We start from the raw sequence: 18911 nt of genomic DNA, 5'->3' as shown, positions 1-18911 counted from the left end.
ATTGTTGAACGGGCCGCGGCCGGGGTCTAGTTTAGTTTAAAGCCGGCCACTCACGTTCCGGTAGACCTGAGAAGTATGCCTGCACAGGCGTGCCTGTACAGGTATACTGCAACGTGTGTGTGAGCAAACCTGCGCAGTTCGGAGCAACTGTGCAGGTGACCGGAGCAGAATTGAAAATCGATTCGGTGTACCTGTGCCAGAGTGTTGTCGTACGATGTACCGGAACGTGTGTGCCGACTAACCTGTACAGTTCGTCAGTCTTTTCGGTAATTGGATACGAAGGCCACTTGTTTTTTTAATAAAATGGCGTTAAGTACGTAAGAACAACGTCGAATAATTGCTGAGTTTATAGAAATTTATAAATTTTCGCCCTGTTTATGGCGAATTAAGGCGAAAGAATGTCATGATCGTGCAAAAAGGGATGCAGCATATAAGACACTTGTGGAGAAACTGAAAGAATTAGATCCTACAGCCGATAAAAATGCTGTAATAAAAAAAATTAATAATCTAAGAAGCAATGTAAGAAAAGAGAAAAAAAAATATGAAGATTCTGTTAAATCGGGAGTATCCGCAGATGAAGTTTATCACCCTAAGTTGTGGTACTACGACTTATTTGTCTTTCTTGGTGACCAAGAAACGCCAAGAAATTCCACATCGAACTTGAATGCAGATGAGGAGACTTTATCTGAGGTAAATTAATAAAAACACAATCTATTATTATTTATATTCATTATATATTTAGTTAATATAATTGTTTTGCCATGGTACGCTGCCCTCATGATTAAAGTAATACATGAAATTTTCCCTAAAATTTTTTGCTGTATCATTGATATTGCCGGGGTTTCGTTGCTCTAAATTTTCCATGCTAGAGTTTTGTGTATCGTATCCATAATTAATAACGGTTCCGTCGGCATTTTCTTCTTGAACACATTGTTTAGGTGCGTATGATTTTGGTGAATTTTCTATTAGAAAATTGTGCAGCACAACTGCGGCCATTACTATTTTAATAATGTTTTCAGGTTCAACATTAATTTGAGTATGAAATATACGATAATCGTACAGCCAATATTCCAAACGCATTTTCGATGATGCGCCTTGCACGAGACAATCTATAGTTAAATATTTTTTTCTCTTTCGAGTTCAAGTCCGCTTGTCGAAATGGTTTCATCATATCGCTGCGTAAAGCAAAAGCGTCATCGGCGACAAACACATACGGCAGATTCCTACCATTTCCTTTGACATGTTCTTCGGTTGGGATACGTAAATCACCTTTTGTCAACATTTCGAAAAATTTTGTGTTTTGGAGAACACCTCCTTCTGAAATTCTTTCATTGGTCCCAAAATCTGCTAAAATAAATTGATATTTGGCATTTGCAATTCCTAAAAGAACCATACTGTGTCGGCCTTTATAATTAAAAAATTCAGAGCCACTTCCAGCCGGCGGAATGATGTCAATGTGCTTGCCGTCGATTGCGCCCAAACAGTGTGGAAAGTTCCATCGTGCCTCAAATAAATCTGTTATTTCTTTCCAAGCTTCCTGGCATTTTGGAAACTGAAAAAATTAAACAATAAAATTACAATGCTTACAAAATTACAAATAAATATAATATTACAAGTAATATTAATACTTACTAATAATTTAATAAATACTAAGTAATATTATTTTAATGTTAATAATATTGTTTATTTTAGGTTGAGTCAGTACAAGAAAACGTTTACTCGGAATGTCCATCTCAAGCACAACCTACAACAGACGGTACCGAATCGCTAACGCAAAATGAGAAGGTTGCGTGTCTTTCAAAGAGTGGCACAGTGACTACTTCATGATCAAGGCCAGGAAAAAACAACTACGATTCTTTAACCAAGGATGTTTTGACCGCTGTGCAAGAACGTCCACGTACAGAGAAAGACCGTTTTGCTGTTTTTGGGAAAAGTGTTGCTATGAAACTAAGAGAAGTGGACAAAAGGCAGAGTCTAATTGCAGAAAAAATAATCAACGATGTAAAATTCGAGGCTGAACTGGGCGGCCTTACACTGCAACATAGATGCGTTAACATGCAGGAAATGTATAATGCAAGAAATCCTATCATGCAGCAACGCCAGTCACTTATACTGCCTTGCCAGTCGGCTTCCAATTCTACATCATATTCGTCCTCTCCCAGCTTTATTAGTACCCCTGCTACAAGTCCAAATTGTCAATTCCAACAAAACAATTCAACAAACCAACAACAACTGTCTTGTGATGATGTAGTGGTTGTACGATTGAACAATACATCTGCTGCTTCTTATTTTACCAACTTCACAGACGATCAAGTGGTAAAAGAATTTCGAAATCCCCTTAGATAAGGAAATCCCACAGAGAAAGAGCAAAAAAGGCTTTTTTTCTATTTTTGAGGTTATGTAAACCCGAAAATTATTTAATTCTTAAAAACGCATACATGTACAATGTACATTTTCAAGAATAAAAAACCTAAAGTGCACAAAAACCCTGTTTTTGCCAACTCTTAAGGTTATGTATACCCGCAGACTTTTTTTTAAATTCTTGAAAATGTACATTCAGGCTCCTAAAGTACAAGTCATCATCTGTCAAATACAGCCGTTAATAATAATAATTATTAATATTCCTACTTAAATAATTTGTAATAAATACGTTTTAAAAAATAATAATTTGTCTTTTGCTTACTTTCAAGTATTGTTTGCGCAGAACTTTATACAAAGCATCACACGTTTTGGGAATTATTTTTTCCCAGGGCCTGAGGTAAAATAATTGTAGAATCAGCAAGTCTTCATAACTTCTTCCTGTTGCTAGGAATGTTAGAGTTGCAGTTAATCTTTTATGAGGTGAAATGGATTTTCTCATTACAGTATCCTTCTTTATTATAAAAGGACTCACCAAAGAAAGCAATTTTGAATATGTTTTCTCATCCATTCGTAGATAGTTTTGAAAATCTTTAAATTCAAATTTTAACTCGTTCAATAAATTGACGTGACTGTAACTTTTTTGCTTTAGTATCCAATCTTGGCACCATTTTTCCCGTTTTTTCCTTACACGTTTATTTAAAGTCAATAAGAGTGCTAGCACAGCCAATGCATCATTACCTTTCGACGCCATCATCAACTGAACAAATTCGAATAGAATTTCACCATAGCGTGTGTGGGCTTGTCAGGTCTTCGGTATACCTGTACAGTTTTACCTGTACAGTTTTACCTGCACAGGTCTACCGGAACGTGAGTGACCGGCTTAAGGTCGTTTGAACGATACGATAGGGTCACAGAGCGTAATCAAACGGGTCGCGGGTCGTTGCAAAGATTCGGTCATTTTGACCGAATCATTCACGAACGACACATCCCTGAGGCAGAGCAATGCAACTCAGTTCGGAGTTAAATACGTTACGAAGCGAATATTTCATGCGCCATAGTGTCTTAACGCCTTGTCCTAGCTAAATACGGAGGTCGCGGTGCGTACGATGCGGGATTCGATCACGATTACGCTATGTTCTATGTAAATGCGATATTTGCGGTGCGTGCAATGCGTAGAACGTTTAAAATAAACAACATGAATTTAAATGAGCCCGTCCAGCGTTGTCACGTCGGACGATCATTCCGTACGCAACTAGAACGCACGCATTGTCTTTAATTTAAAATCGGTTATATTTTCCCCGCAGTTAAGGTCCGATTTTTGCGATGGATGCATTAATTTATTTATTAATTAATTTGTGAAGTGCAAAGAAGAAAAATCTTGTGGAATAAAAGAAATCCGCGGTACAAGGATCGGTTAATTGTTTAAAAGGAATGGGATGCTGTAGCTAACAATATTGGATTTTCAAGTAAGTGTAATAAAAGTACCTAGTAAATTTTTAATAAATTTTTATTGCATTTATTCAAAAATCGTACATTCGGTCTATTTAAATTTTGTTCCTGATTCCCTGGTCGGACGATTGTGGGATCTTGAAATACGTAAATTATTATTGTTATCACTATGATTGTTTTCAGTGGTTGACCCGTTGACAACTGGGTCTTCTTCCATGTCGATTATAGTATTGTGTAAAATACAAATCGCTTTTACAATATAAACTGCATTTTCAACTTTTGTCTCTATAGATTTTAATAAAATTCTAAATTTGGCAGAACTTATGCCAAAGGCACATTCCACACTCATTCTGGCCCGTGATAAACGGTAATTGTAATATGAGGCAGCTTCATTATTTTGAAGACGTCTTCTAGGATAGGGTCTCAACAGATATGTTCTAAATGGGAATGCTTCATCTCCTAAGAATACGAGGGGAGTTTTTTTTTCAGAGTTAGGTAACTGCTTATCTTTCTTATTAGTAAAGTGCCATTTTCGATGTTTTGATAAATTGCTGAATTAGAAAATACTCGTGAATCGCTATCTTTACCATATGAACCCACATCAATCATTAAAAATCGATAATTTGCATCCACAATTGCCATTAGAACTATTGAAAAAAAGTTTTTGTAATTATAGAACATGCTGCCTGATTTAGCTGGACATTTAACTCTGATATGTTTTCCGTCGATGCTGCCTAAACAATTAGGAAAGTTCCATTTATTGAAATACGGTACTACAACATTTTCAAAATCACTGACGGTAGGCAAGGGCATATGCGTTTTCTGAAGTCCTGAAGAACTAAAAATATTCAGGGGGGGTTTAGTAAAAAGCAATACATAATTTTAATCATAACTGCACAAAAATATCATTGACCCACAGTGTATACGGATATAATATACCAAACTGCTCGTCAGTTAAATCGGGACACCTGATTTCTTGGGTAAAATTTATCCACGACTGAAAACCAAACAAGAAAAATTAAGGTTAAAAAGGTTATAGCAGTTTGAATTTTACTCAAAAAAACCAGGTGTCTCGCTTTGACTGACGCGCAGTGTATTTATTGATGCATTGTTTTCTATTTTAGAGGAAGAAGCTAAAAGGAAATGGAGAAACTTGCGCGATCGGTTTGCAAAAGAATTGAATAAAGTTCGTAAACCTCATTCAGGTGATGCTGCATATGAGAAATATACAGGCAAGCGGCAGTATTTTTCTAATCTACAGTTTATGAAGTGTATAGTAGCCCCTAGAATTACGGAAGGAAATGTTCCTCACAATGCGGTATTGGAAAAATTGCAGACCTCGTTAGTTGACGATGAAGATACTGAGGCGCACATCTCGGACGAAAATTGGACTCCAAGTGCTTCATCGTCACCAGTAAGTGGCACTGTAGATGATTCGCAAGTGGTTGCCACTGTCATTGTTCCACTTGCAGTTGCTAAGGATGGCGTTTCGCAAAGAAATGCCAACAATGATGGCTCACAACAAACAGAGCCTGTACGGCAGATACAGGCTGAATCGAAAAATATGCCGTCTTCGTCCAAGAAAAACCATTCTCGTTTAAAGAGAAAGACTTACGCGAAGAGAATATTGATATGGAAGAAAAGTTACTTAATATAGAAACGAATAATAAAAAAAAATCGCTTTCCTTGAGCAGAGCACCAGATCACCAGAAGACGAGAATTCTCTATTTTTAAGATCTCTACTGCCATATTTCGAAAAAATGGATCCGATACAGCAGCTGCGGGTAAGAAACAAATTCCAAGAGGTATTAATTCAAGAAATGTCACCGCAGACTACCAGTAGTACAAGTGTTGGTACATAATTCCCTGCTCAACCATCGACTGTGCCATCAGGGCCCACCTCCTATTCGAGTATGTCTATGTCTTCGCCTGCTTCCAACTTTACTACTCTGTATTCAAATAGTGCATATAACGAAGGAAATTTCGAATAAGACTTTTTTCAAAATATTTAAAGAGTAAATTATACCTTAATACATTTACCTTCAATAAAAACAATTAAAATGTACATTTTTGCATAAGTTACTTACCTTAAGGTTATCAAAAGCCTCTCTTCAATAGAAATAGGTCTTTGAAAATTTGTGGTACAGTGGTAGCAGGCATCTCAAATTTTTACAACAATATAATCAAATGTATTTATTATCATTCTAGTATACTATCGGAAAGCACTTCCATCTAGTCGCAATTCAAGATAAAGGTGATGGAATTCACCCAAAACGGTTCTATTTCTATAGATTCTACCAGGATTTTTTCTATATTCACGTCTCTTTTTAATTGTTTTTTAACTAAAATATCGTATTTAAATTTGCCACCTATGTGAAAACGCACGCAATGCAATAGCGTGCGTTTTATCGTATCGCACGTACCCGCGTTTACCTAGCACATGGCGTTAAACTGCGGTAATTAAATAAAGACGTCCCAAGTAAGTTGCGGTATGCGAACCCCGTATTGTTTTAAAAATCAAAACGGTTTGATTTTATCCGGCAGTTATCGTACGACTTGGAAGGAGCAATGGAGGTTTTTATTTCCGAAGTGCAAAAAAGGTGGTTTTATGGAATAAACGACATCGTCATTATAAAGATCGACTAATTGTCGATAAGGAATGGAATTGCGTAGCAAAAAACGTGGGAATGTCAAGTAAGTACTGATGATTTTTTATTCTTTTAATGGATTAAATATAGATTTACATTTAAATCTTATTTATAAAAAATATTTCGAACATTTTCTGCTTCTCTACATGAATGATTATTTAATCTAAGGTACCTGCAGGTAATAAGGCCTGTCGGGTAATAAGACCTATATTCAAAAAAACCGCTTTAAATTAATCGCAAATCGATTGCGTTGGGTCCGCGGCTCCTATTGGTCCATTTACAAATGACATTCGAACGTACTACCCGCGCTTTTCGCTTTCGGGCGTCAGTAAGTTCCAACAACTTGTGTCGACGGGTCGCCGCGTGTGATATTATAAGGATACAATGAACAAAAACGTAAGTATTTTTAGTATTTATAATTGTATTTTTAATTTATAACTGCAGATATTTTGGTTAGACTTTATATTTTGTGATTTCAAAAGTTTATTAGATTAAATTTAGCCCACATAATTTAAATAAATTTACATAATATTTCGTCATGGATGGGTAATAAGGCCTATAAAAATAAGCAATAGGACTTATTACCCTCCATGTAGGCCTTATTATCATCATGACAAATTAATGTTTTTATTAACATATTATTAAACTTCTAAACTATTCTCGTTTTATTTTCAGTGATTTTTAACATCATGCCTCCTAAAAGGGCACCTTGGTGCGAGAAGGATTTAATATCCGCAGTTCGATCTGTTCAACGCGGTACTCTGAGTACATATGGGGCTGCGGTAAGGTTTAATATTCCCAGAAGAACCATTAGAAATCATGTTCAGAATGGAATCCTAATAAAAAGACTAGGTCGTAAATCTATTTTAAAAGAAGAACAAGAAGCTGATCTCGTTAAAAGAATAATAAGATTTAGTGAAATAGGTCTACCTGTGACTCCACGGATCTTTCGTTGATTGGTATTCAGATTCTGCGAAGATAATAAAATTGCTGATCAATTTAATACAACTTCAAAACTTGCTGGTAAAGATTGGCTAAAGGCTTTTATGAAGAGAAATCCTGTAATATCTAAAAGAAAAGCAGTTTATGAATCCAGCTAGGGCTCAAAAACTTAATAAATTAATAGTTGATGATCATTTTTCAAAAATAGGGAAAATGTATTATGATCTTGATATAATTAATCACCCTGAAAGACTTTATAATATGGATGAAAAAGGATGCCGCTTGACTATTCACCACCAGCCTACCGTTTTAGCTAAGAAAGGGGTAAAACGTGTTCACTTTCAATCGTCAGAACATGCAGAGAGTGTGACAATTGCAGGATGTGTCAATGCCCTTGGAATACCAATACCTCCTATGATTATTTTTAAAGGAAAGAGGCTAAAGCCAGAATTACATAATAATTTGCCACCAGGAACTCTAGTGGAAAAATCAAGTAAACGCTACATGACTAACGAACTTTTTAAAGAATTCCTCAAACACTTAGCCCGATACAAAAGTCCAGGAAGGTACCTCTTAGTTTTTGATGGTGCAGCTTGTCATCTTGATTTGTCAATTGTTGATGTTGGAGACTCACTTGATATAGATCTATACTGTTTGCCATCGAATACAACACATGAGCTACAACCCCTCGACAAATCTGTATATCGTTCATTTGAGCATCATTGGGATAATGAGGTATTATTATTCTTGGATCAGAATCCTAACAAAAAGGTGACCAAATCACGTTTTAACATCATACTTTCAAATGTTTAGTCTAAATGCATGACACATAGTAACATTATAAACGGTTTTAAGGCTACTGGTCTGTTTCCATTAAATCCCGAGGCAATTCCAGAACCAGCATTTGCTCCTTCAATTCTCTCAGACGTACCGGCACCGGATGATACCAACAAAGAAAATAGGCGTCTACCTGAATCTCCTCAACCTGGTCCGTCTGGAATGGCAACAAGTCTGGCAAATTTTCCTATTCCAATGTTTACTCTTCTGACTCGGATTCGACTGATGACACAGCAGTAAAAACTAATGAAAAACCTAAAAAAAATTGAAAAAAAGCTCTAAACTACAAAGGAACTCAAGTCACTAGAGATCTTTTTACCGAGGAGAACAAAAGTCGTGCCAAATTGAATAAAGATATTGAAAGCTCCAGAGAAAAGTTAAGTACAGAATGGTATTGCCATGGATGTAAGGAAGACAGGCAGGCCGATATGAGGCAGTGCAGCAAATGTCTTAAATGGTACCATGAGGAATGTGTTAACAGTCAATGACATGGATGATTTTGAGTGTCCCGATGGATGCTAAACTTCGCCCAATTAACGAGTTGTGCCATTTTTATGTATAGGCTTTATTAAACCTCCATCGGATAATAAGGCCGATTTGCGTTATTTTTCTTAATATTTATTTTTTGTTTTCTAGCTTTTTTAAAGACTATTTTTTTAAGTTTGATAAAATTAATATAACCTTATAAGCACTTTGGTGTATTAAACTAAATATTAACATTACAGTCTTTCACTTTATTAAATTTTTTTCTTAGCTAGGCCTTATTCCCCTCAAGTACCTTACAAACCCTTAAGTTTTGATTCATCGTTGATACGATATTATTACCAAAAATTGTAGGAACATTATCATTTTCCATGTCTATTATAATATTGTGTAAAAGGCAAATCGCTTTTACAATATGAACTGCATTATTAACATTCGTTTTAATACTTTTTAACAAAATCCTAAATTTAGCAGAAGCGATACCAAAAGCAGATTCCACAGTCATTCGACCTCTTGATAATCGATAATTAAAATATGAAGCAGCTGTATCCCCCTGAATTCTTCTTGCAGGAAATGGCCTCATTAAATACCTTCTCAATGGAAATGCCTCATCGCCTATAAATACAAATGGAGCCTTCTGTTCGAAATTGGGCAGTTGTTTATCGTTCGGTAAAACTAAAGAACCATTTAAAATATTTTGGTAAAAAGCTGAATTAGCAAATACTCCAGCATCACTATCTTTTCCGTATGCGCCTACATCTATCACTAAAAATCTATATTTAACATCAACAACTGCCATTAGCACTATTGAAAAATAGCCTTTATAGTTGTAGTGCATACTGCCTGAATTATCTGGACATTTGAGCCGAATATGTTTCCATCGACACTACCCAAACAGTTTGGTGAGTTCCATTTTTCAAAATATTCATTTCCAATCTTCTCAAAATCCTCGACAGTTGGCACAGGCATACGCACTTGCCAAATGGCCTTGCAAACCTCCATAACTATGCCAGCAACTGATGATTTCGATATTCGAAATGTGAATGCCAACTGTCTAAATGAAATTCCTGTTGCTAGATACCTGAAACAGAAAAAATTTATATATTAAAAGTAAAAAAGGCTATCTTGAAAAAAGGTAATTTTTTGCTATAAAAGTGTCATAAAACAAGACACAATCCATGCCAATTGTGAAAAAATATATAATCCTTTTTTTCAGACGACGAAGCAAGAAAAAAATTGAGGAATTTACGCGACCAATTTTTAAAGAAATTCAAAAAAATCCCCAAAAGCAAATCGGGTGTCTCGCAAGAAGATGCTCCTACGTATTCGGGATGCCAATATTTCTCTAGTTTACTGTTTTTGAAGGACACTGTTGTTCCGAGAAACACTGAAGGAAATATGCCCACTATCAATGTCTCAGAGGAAACACAGAACAGTACAATAGAGAGTGAATCAAATGAATATGAACAGTCTGAGTTACAGTCTAATACTGCTCAGATACAAACGGGGGTGATCGAAGCACCAGCGATGTCTTATGCTCTCACTCTTTAGCAAAACAGAGCTCTGTTTCTAACAAAACCCCATCCCGACCAAAGGCTCACGGAATAATGATGACATAGAAGTGAAGCTGCTAGATATTGAGAACGAAAAGCTCGCTTTTCTTCAACAGGAGGAAGACGAAAATTCTTTGTTTTAACGGTCATTGCTACCTTATCTTCGAAAATTTAATCCGCTGCAACCACTACGAGTTTGTAATAAGTTTCAGGAGATACTGATGCAAGAAATGCAAAATAGCGCAGTCGATTTCGGGTATTCCTCGAACAATACAAATTTTACGTCAGTTCCATCGAGTTCAATTTCGTCTATACATTATTCAGATAAATCTTCGCCGGGTTCTCCTGTGTTCTCTGTTTACCCTACTAATTACGCAGCTTTACCTTCCCGGAGCACAAATAATTCTCCTTTGGCTTTTACCACTTCTTACGATACTAATGACGAATCAGGGAATATTATGTCTCGCTAAATATACTACTTATAAATAAAGCATTTTGTCACAAAAAAATCTTTTTGTATTGACCTACCGTAAGGTAACCACAAGTCTTTCTTAAACAGAGATAGGATTCTGGAAGTTTGTCGTGCAGTGATAACAGGCATCATGTATCTTTGCCACAATGTAATCAAACGTATTTATTTTCATCCTAGTGTACTGGTAAAACGATGTTTCATCAGCACGTAATTGCAGATACAGATGATGGAACTCCCCAAAATGTAACCTATTTTTGTAAATAACATGGGTGTGTTCTCTGTTACGTCTCTTCTTTAGTTTTGCTAGTAATCTTAATTTAATTACACTGTTTTCCATTAATAACAAGCGACGTGCCGAAGTCGAATACATGTCAAGAACTGAACGCAAAACGTAACATCGTTTTGTACTTGGCCACTCCGCTTGCTCCGCAAATATTGACGATGGGTGCGGGCATCGCAGTATCCGCAACGCACGTAAGCGTATTTAGCTAGGACAAGGCGTATACGCTATGTCCTAGGTAAATGCGGGTACGTGCGATGTGATAAAACGCACGCATTGCACGCTATTGCATTGCGTGCGTTTTCACATAGGTGGCAAATTTAAATACGATATTTTAGTTAAAAAACAATGGCTTCGACGTCAACTCGCTTAATTTTACTAACGGAAAACAGTGTTGTTAAATTCAAATTATTACAAAAAATTAAAAAGAGACGTGAATAAAGAAAAAATACTCGTAGAATCTAAAAATAGAATCTAGAAATAGGACCGTTTACGGTGAATTTCATCACCTTTATCTTAAATTGCGACTAGATAGAAGTGCTTTTCGACAGTATACTAGAATGACAATAAATACATTTGATTATATTGTTGTAAAAATTTGAGATGCCTGCTACCACTGTACCACAAATTTTCAAAGACCTATTTCTATTGAAGAGAGGCTTTTGATAACCTTAAGGTAAGTAACTTATGCAAAAATGTACATTTTAATTGATTTTATTGAAGTTAAATGTATTAAGGTATAATTTACTCTTTAAGTATTTTGAAAAAAGTCTTATTCGAAATTTTCTTTGTTATATGCACTATTTGAATACAGAGTAGTAAAGTTGGAAGCAGGCGAAGACATAGACATACTCGAATAGGAGGTGGGCCCTGATGGCACAGTCAATGATTGAGCAGGGAATTATGTACCAACACTTGTACTACTGGTAGTCTGCGGTGACATTTCTTAGATTAATACCTCTTGGAATTTGTTTCTTACCCGCAGCTGCTGTATCGGATCCATTTTTTGGAAATATGGCAGTAGAGATCTTAAAAATAGAGAATTCTCGTCTTCTGGTGTTCTGGTGCTCTGCTCAAGCAAAGCGATTTTTTTTTATTATTCGTTTCTATATTAAGTAACTTTTCTTCCATATCAATATTCTCTTCGCGTACCATCTTTCTCTTTAAACGTGAATGGTTTTTCTTGGACGAAGACGGCATATTTTTCGATTCAGCCTGTATCTGTACAGGCTCTATTTGTTGTGAGCCATCATTGTTGGTATTTCCTTGCGAAACGCCATGCTTAGCAACTGCTAGTGGAACAATGACAGTGGCAACCACTTGCGAATTGACGATGAAGCACTTGAGTCCAATTTTCGTCCGAGATGTGCGCCTCAGTATCTTCATCGTCAACTAACGAGGTCTGCAATTTTTCCAATACCGCATTGTGAGGAACATTTCCTTCCGTAATTCTAGGGGCTACTATGCACTTCATAAACTGTAGATTAGAAAAATACTGCCGCTTGCCTGTATATTTCTCATATGCAGCATCACCTGAATGAGGTTTACGAACCTTATTCAATTCTTTTGCAAACCGATCGCGCAAGTTTCTCCATTTCTTTTTAGCTTCTTTCTCTAAAATAGAAAACAATGCATCAATAAATACACTGCGCGTCAGTCAAAGCGAGACACCTGGTTTTTTTGAGTAAAAGTCAAACTGCTGTAACTTTTTTTAAACTTAATTTTTTTTGCTTGGTTTTCAGTCGTGGATAAATTTTACCCAAGAAATCAGGTGTCCCGATTTAGCTGACGAGCAGTTTGGTATATTATATCCGTATATACTGTGGGTCAAAGATATTTTTGTGGAGTTATGATTAAAAATATGTATTGCTTTTTACTTGACTCCCCCTGAATATTTTTAGTTCTTCAGAACTTCAGGAAACGCATATGCCCTTGCCTACCGTCAGTGATTTTGAAAATGTTGTAGTACCGTATTTCAATAAATGGAACTTTCCTAATTGTTTATTTAGGCAGCATCGACGGAAAACATATCAGAGTTAAATGTCCAGCTAAATCAGGCAGCATGTTCTATAATTACAAAAACTTTTTTTCAATAGTTATAATGGCAATTGTGGATGCAAATTATCGATTTTTAATGATTGATGTGGGTTCATATAATAAAGATAGCGATTCAGGAGTATTTTCTAATTCAGCAATTTATCAAAACATCGAAAATGGTACTTTACTTCTTCCAAGAGATAAGCAGTTACCTAACTCTGAAAAAAAACTCCCCTCGTATTCTTAGGAGATGAAGCATTCCCATTAAGAACATATCTGTTAAGACCCTATTCTAGAAGATGTCTTCAAAATAATAAAGCTGCCTCATATTACAATTACCGTTTATCACGGACCAGAATGAATGTGGAATGTGCCTTTGGCATAAGTTCTGCCAAATTTAGAATTTTATTAAAATCTATAGAGACAAAAGTTGAAAATGCAGTTTATATTGTAAAAGCGATTTGTATTTTACACAATACTATAATCGACATGGAAGAAGACCCATTTGTTAACGGGTCAACCACTGAAAACAATCATAGTGATAACAATAATAATTTACGTATTTCAAGATCCCACAATCGTCCGACCAGGGAATCAGAAAATTTGATAAATACATTTTGCGAATACTTTTTTTTTAAACAAAATTTAAATAGACCGAATGTACGATTTTTGAATAAATGCAATAAAAATTAATTACACTTACTTGAAAATCCAATATTGTTAGCTACAGCATCCCATTCCTTTTCAACAATTAACCGATCCTTGTACCGCGGATTTCTTTTATTCCACAAGACTTTTCTTCTTTGCACTTCACAAATTAATTAATAAATAAATTAATGCATCCATCGCAAAAATCGGACGTAAACTGCGGGGAAAGTATAACCGATTTTAAATTAAAGACAATGCGTGCGTTCTAGTTGCGTGCGGAATGATCGTCCGACGTGACAACGCTGGACGGGCTCATTTAAATTCATGTTGTTTATTTTAAACGTTCTACGCATCGCACGCACCGCACCGCACGTACCGCAAATATCGCATTTACATAGGACATAGCGTAATAGTTTAGTTGCGGCGACACGAGATTTAATTTATGTTTATTGCGCAACAATTGGAGACTGGAAATATTACTCTGTCAAATGGATATCAGGAAATTCTTTGAAAAAGGTGAGTCAAAACAAAACAAAACCTAAAATGATAATTTAATTTATTTGTTCAAACCACAAAGTTAACGAATTTTGAATATCGCAATTTTACTTTTACTGATAGGAAGTCCAAAGTAAATGATATTTGAATATGGTATTATTATAGGTATCTTGATCTATATTTTCTGTATTGTTGTCCTATGCCTAAACATTGTAAGAGTAATTTTGTGTATCCATTTTTTAGGGACAACACGCGAAAAAAGAAAAAAAGGTCGGGAAAGTAGCAGTGAAAGCGGAAGCGATGAAAATGACAACCATGATAAAAATACTCATGTAATGCCATGGTAACATTGGACAAGCGTTACATTCTTCAGCAGAACCTGTAAATATATCTGTTGCCGACTATTCTTCTCCATGGACGTCACAACAAGCCCTTTGACATTAACGTCGATCCTAAAATTATAATGGACGATGGGTATCATGAAAATGATCTGGGTCATTATGTTGGGTTGCCTACCCAGCTATCGACGAAAAAGAAGAGGGATTTGTTACAAATCGTTGGATCCCGCCCAGAAATTACGATTTTGAAAGTGATGCAAGCCATTTGAAAAGAAAATTTAATCATGCTTGTAGGGATCAATATGCATCATGGCTAGTTTATTCCAAGCGACTAAAAGGTGCTTTGTATTTTATTCCCTTTGCCCATCAGCACTGTGAGAGGAATTTTGGAATCATTTATGGTCAGGCCATATATAAAGTTCAAAAATATGCAGGAAGACTGCCCAAAGCATGCAACGACCAACCTTCTCCTAACAGCGACAAATGCTGCAGAAAATATTCTTGAAAATGTTCCTGTAGATATTCAATTGCAAAGTGGACACCAAAAATCAATCGATGAAAACAGACAAATATTGTCGTCATTTATTTTGTATAGTATGATAAAAAAAGAACGAACACTATCGAGAAGCAGGTATGCACCCTCGACCGCATACCGACCCTTCGATGCTATTTTTAGCCTAGATCTTGGCTAGGGGAGATAAGAAACGGAAAGTTGCAGGCAGTCTTCGCTAGTTATTCGGCCGTTTAACATAAACTTATTTTTGAATTTTTATAACGCTCCTACAATATATTTTGGTTTAAACTTTTGTGGTTTTAAATAAATCTCATGACTTTACAGTGCATCGGCGGGATATAATTCACAATATTCCAAGAGACTGACGTGTTTTACGATTTATTTCGTGCGTTTTTGCATTAAGACAATTTTGACGAATTTTTTTAAGTGTATATAGTTGGTGTTTACTTACTTAGTTAGTTAGTTACACTCTACGTGACTGTGACTATGGGAAAACGTAGGTACAACAAACGTAGTTCTACGTCCAGCGATGTAAGTAATTCAGAATCTGCCGATAGTTCCGATTTAACCAATTATAAAAGAAAATTCAAATACCCCAGAAGATATGGTAAAACAAGGAATAACCTTAAGTCTAAAAGACTATCTATAGAGCCTACTGGTAATAAAGAATGTGAGTCAAATACTCCTCCTCGGAAATATAAGGACTCTAAGCAGGCTGTATCTGTAGACGTTACAGGACCAAACAGTAGTTCGGAGAATATTAATGAGAAAGGGACGATACAAGCTCTTGAAGATTTGGTAATTGAGCTGTTGGATAACAATAAACGACCATCGATACCAATGCAAAGGACAGATGTTATTCCTGAATTTAATCCGGTAAAACCAGACATGTCTGCAATAAAGTGGCTACATAAAATTGAGCAGTTAGCTGAGATAAATAAATGGGATCAGGCTGCCATGACATTGTTAATGCAGTCCAGGCTTAGAGGCTTAGCTCAAACTTGGTATTTTGATCTGGAAAAATACGATTACAGCTGGGATGATTGGAAAACTTTAATGGAAATGCATCATTTTGATTTTCCATCGCCACTGAAAGCCCTGGTACGTCGAAATAAACTTCCCACTGAAAATTGGACGGAGTACTACTTTGATAAAACTCAGCACTAATAAAAATGCGGTCGCAATTATTATTGATGGCAATGAGAGTGCGATTATTCAAGCCGGAGCTAAGGCAGGAAGATACAGCCGGAAGATTTCTATAAAGACTATTTATCGACGTTGTCCAAAGAACCATCCAAACCAAGACCACCACTCAAGAACATAATTATGGACAACATGTCAAAGAATAATGTAGTTAAAAAAGTGAAAAACTGCTACAATTGTGGGGATTCCGGTCATTTTCAACCACAGTGTCTAAAACCCAAAAAGGAATGTTCCTTTTGTAGACGCTTAAGTCATACGTTGGCCGAGTGTAGACGAAACAAGCCCAGTGGATCCAAGACTATGATTGGAGTACATACATACAACGTATGTTATATTAATGGAAGTCAACTAAAAGGCTTTATTGATACAGGCTGTGAAATAGTAACATTAAGGGAATATGATGCTATACAAATTCGTATCAAATGGTATCCACCAAATAATATTATTACCGGGTACGGTGAGGCAAAAATTTCTGTAATTGGTGAAACTATGGCCGATTTGCAAGTAGACCTATTCAAAGCACATGTGAAAATTTTTATTGTTTCAAATTCGCTTCAATGTATGGCTGGTTTAATAGGGCAAACATTTTTAAATACTACTAACGTGGTAATTCTAATGAGAGACAATAAACTGCGTATTTTTGATAAAAATATGTCACTGTTTCCTCAACTAGATAAACTTTCGGTTAAACTAGAAATTTTATGTAAAATTCCTAGAATGGTACCACCAAATCATATTGGGTTTATAGTCTGTAGTACGGCTGACTTATATAAGGCAGATATTTTTATAGATTTAAGACAATCTTATAAACCAAAGGGTGAAGATATCATTCCACGTTGTGTTACCTCAACTGATGGCGATATGATCATCCCTCTGCTAAATATGTCCGAGCACCCAATTTGTTTTAACGTGAAACAGTTGGTTGTACGCGGATTTTCTTGCATTGCTGACTTAGTTACAGATTCGTGTATGTTGATATCGGTTCCTATGTTAAAGATTGTGACTCCGCAATTTTTCAGCGCACAAATTTTTATCAACTACTCACTGTAGGCAGCTTGAATATACCTCCACCTGTTTCACAGAATAGAAGAATGCCACATGTTTTAGTAGGTGACGAAGCTTTTCAGCTCACCGAACATTTATTACGTCCTTTTGGCGGTAACCATCTAGACGTAAAAAAACGGATATATAACTATCGACATTGTCGTGCACGAAGATACGTTGAATGTGCATTCAGCATAATGGCCAACAAATGGCGAATATTTCATCGTTCTTTAAATGTGGGAAAAAAAACTTTGCAAATCCATAGTTAAGGCATGCGTCGTGTTACAAAATATTGTTCGTGAAAAAGATGGGTGCCGAACTGAGGATATGTTTATGTCTATCGTGCACGGTGGGTTGACCGATTTACCTAGGGCAGGAAATATACAGCAAATGACATAAGAAATACCTTTTCTGAAAATTTTGTTAGCCCAGAAGGCTCTTTGCCTTGGCAGATGAATAAGATCTAAACTTGTAGCATAAATAATAAAACTAACTTGTACTTAATAATTTCGTCTTTGGTTTTCGGATCCATACTTTCAAAGTTCGGCTCTAAAAAAACGCACACATCGTGCCATGCATTCTTTCACATAATTTTATCTTTGGACACATCCTTGGATTTATCCCACAAGCATTCTTTACTTTCTACAACTTCTATCAAAGAATAAATGTCGTATTTAAATTTTTTGGCCATTTTTAATCGATTGTTTTATGGTATGCTAGGCTAAATGACAAATAAAACAATACCCGGTCGAACGGCACGGTATGACTGAAGTATATGGGCAAGATCACACATGATTTGTATTGCTGGCACATCGGCCCGTCAAAATCTCGGTCCCCGTTTTAGCGATCGCGCCGAACTACTCGAAATTTCGACGGCCGGGATGACGGCGCTAGAATGCATGGACAGGTGGCCATAGTAAATGCATGTATCGCTAGTTCGGCCCGTCATCCCGTTCTCGGTGACGGTTCGGTGACGGCGGTGGTGGACAAACGCCCTAAGAGTTACGGGGTCGGTCAAATGAAAGCAATTTCCAAATAAATTGATTTTATATAAACTTTTTTGACTTCTTCTTCGTTTTTGAACTTCTTTTTATTTGTCATCCTCGAATTTGGGACACCCTGTAACAGTATCATGGAATTCAAAGAAAGAAAATTCAGTTGCCACATCCTCCACGGAAGCTGAATATATGGCTCTTTATGAAGGAGTCAAAGAAGCCATATGGCTAAAAATTTTTTTTTGTATTTGTTTTATCTTCTTATAGTTTTTTTTTAATTAGTAAATAAGTGTAGTTTCATTATTGTGCTCTCGGTATAATATGTTATTACATTTTTGAGTGGGAGTGTTAATTATATCAAATAAGTCGAAGCATAAATTGTAATTCGACACCGTAGAGACCGCACTTTACTTATCTAATTTATTTCTATCTCTCTTAAATTTGAATGGTGTTAATATAAACACAGACGATGGATATTTTTTTTTTTTTGGTTTTCTTGTCTTAGAAAGTTAGTTAATTTCATTAGAACCGTTTTCAATAGAAGATAAAATAATCTGCGCGTTTTATTTCGTACCCATCCCATTATAATTTAAAATAAATAAAACTATATGA

General features: G+C 36.0%; 1 protein-coding gene across 1 annotated transcript; it reads right to left on the bottom strand.

Moving 5' to 3' along the window:
• Positions 1 to 714: 714 nt before the first annotated feature.
• Positions 715 to 3555, bottom strand: LOC126739053 (uncharacterized). Its single transcript, XM_050444573.1, has 2 exons — positions 2684 to 3555; positions 715 to 1552 (listed from the first exon to the last, which is right to left on the bottom strand). The coding sequence occupies exons 1-2, from the start codon at positions 3113 to 3115 to the stop codon at positions 1028 to 1030; spliced, it is 957 nt and encodes a 318-aa protein (XP_050300530.1). The 5' UTR covers positions 3116 to 3555; the 3' UTR covers positions 715 to 1027.
• Between the last annotated feature and the right edge of the window lie 15356 nt (positions 3556 to 18911).

This window comes from Anthonomus grandis, chromosome 8 (genome assembly GCF_022605725.1).
Source record: "Anthonomus grandis grandis chromosome 8, icAntGran1.3, whole genome shotgun sequence".
In the NCBI taxonomy this organism is placed as follows: domain Eukaryota; kingdom Metazoa; phylum Arthropoda; class Insecta; order Coleoptera; family Curculionidae; genus Anthonomus; species Anthonomus grandis.
The sequence above is the reverse complement of the archived record's forward strand: the minus strand, read 5'-3'. Positions and strand labels throughout refer to the sequence as shown.

Coding starts and splice junctions, on each gene's coding strand:
- LOC126739053 (XM_050444573.1), bottom strand. CDS start 3,115: ATGATGGCGTCGAAAGGTAATGATGCATTGGCTGTGCTAGCACTCTTA. Junction 1,553..2,683: donor TGCGCAAACAATACTTGAAA/GTAAGCAAAAGA, acceptor TAATTTTTTCAG/TTTCCAAAATGCCAGGAAGC.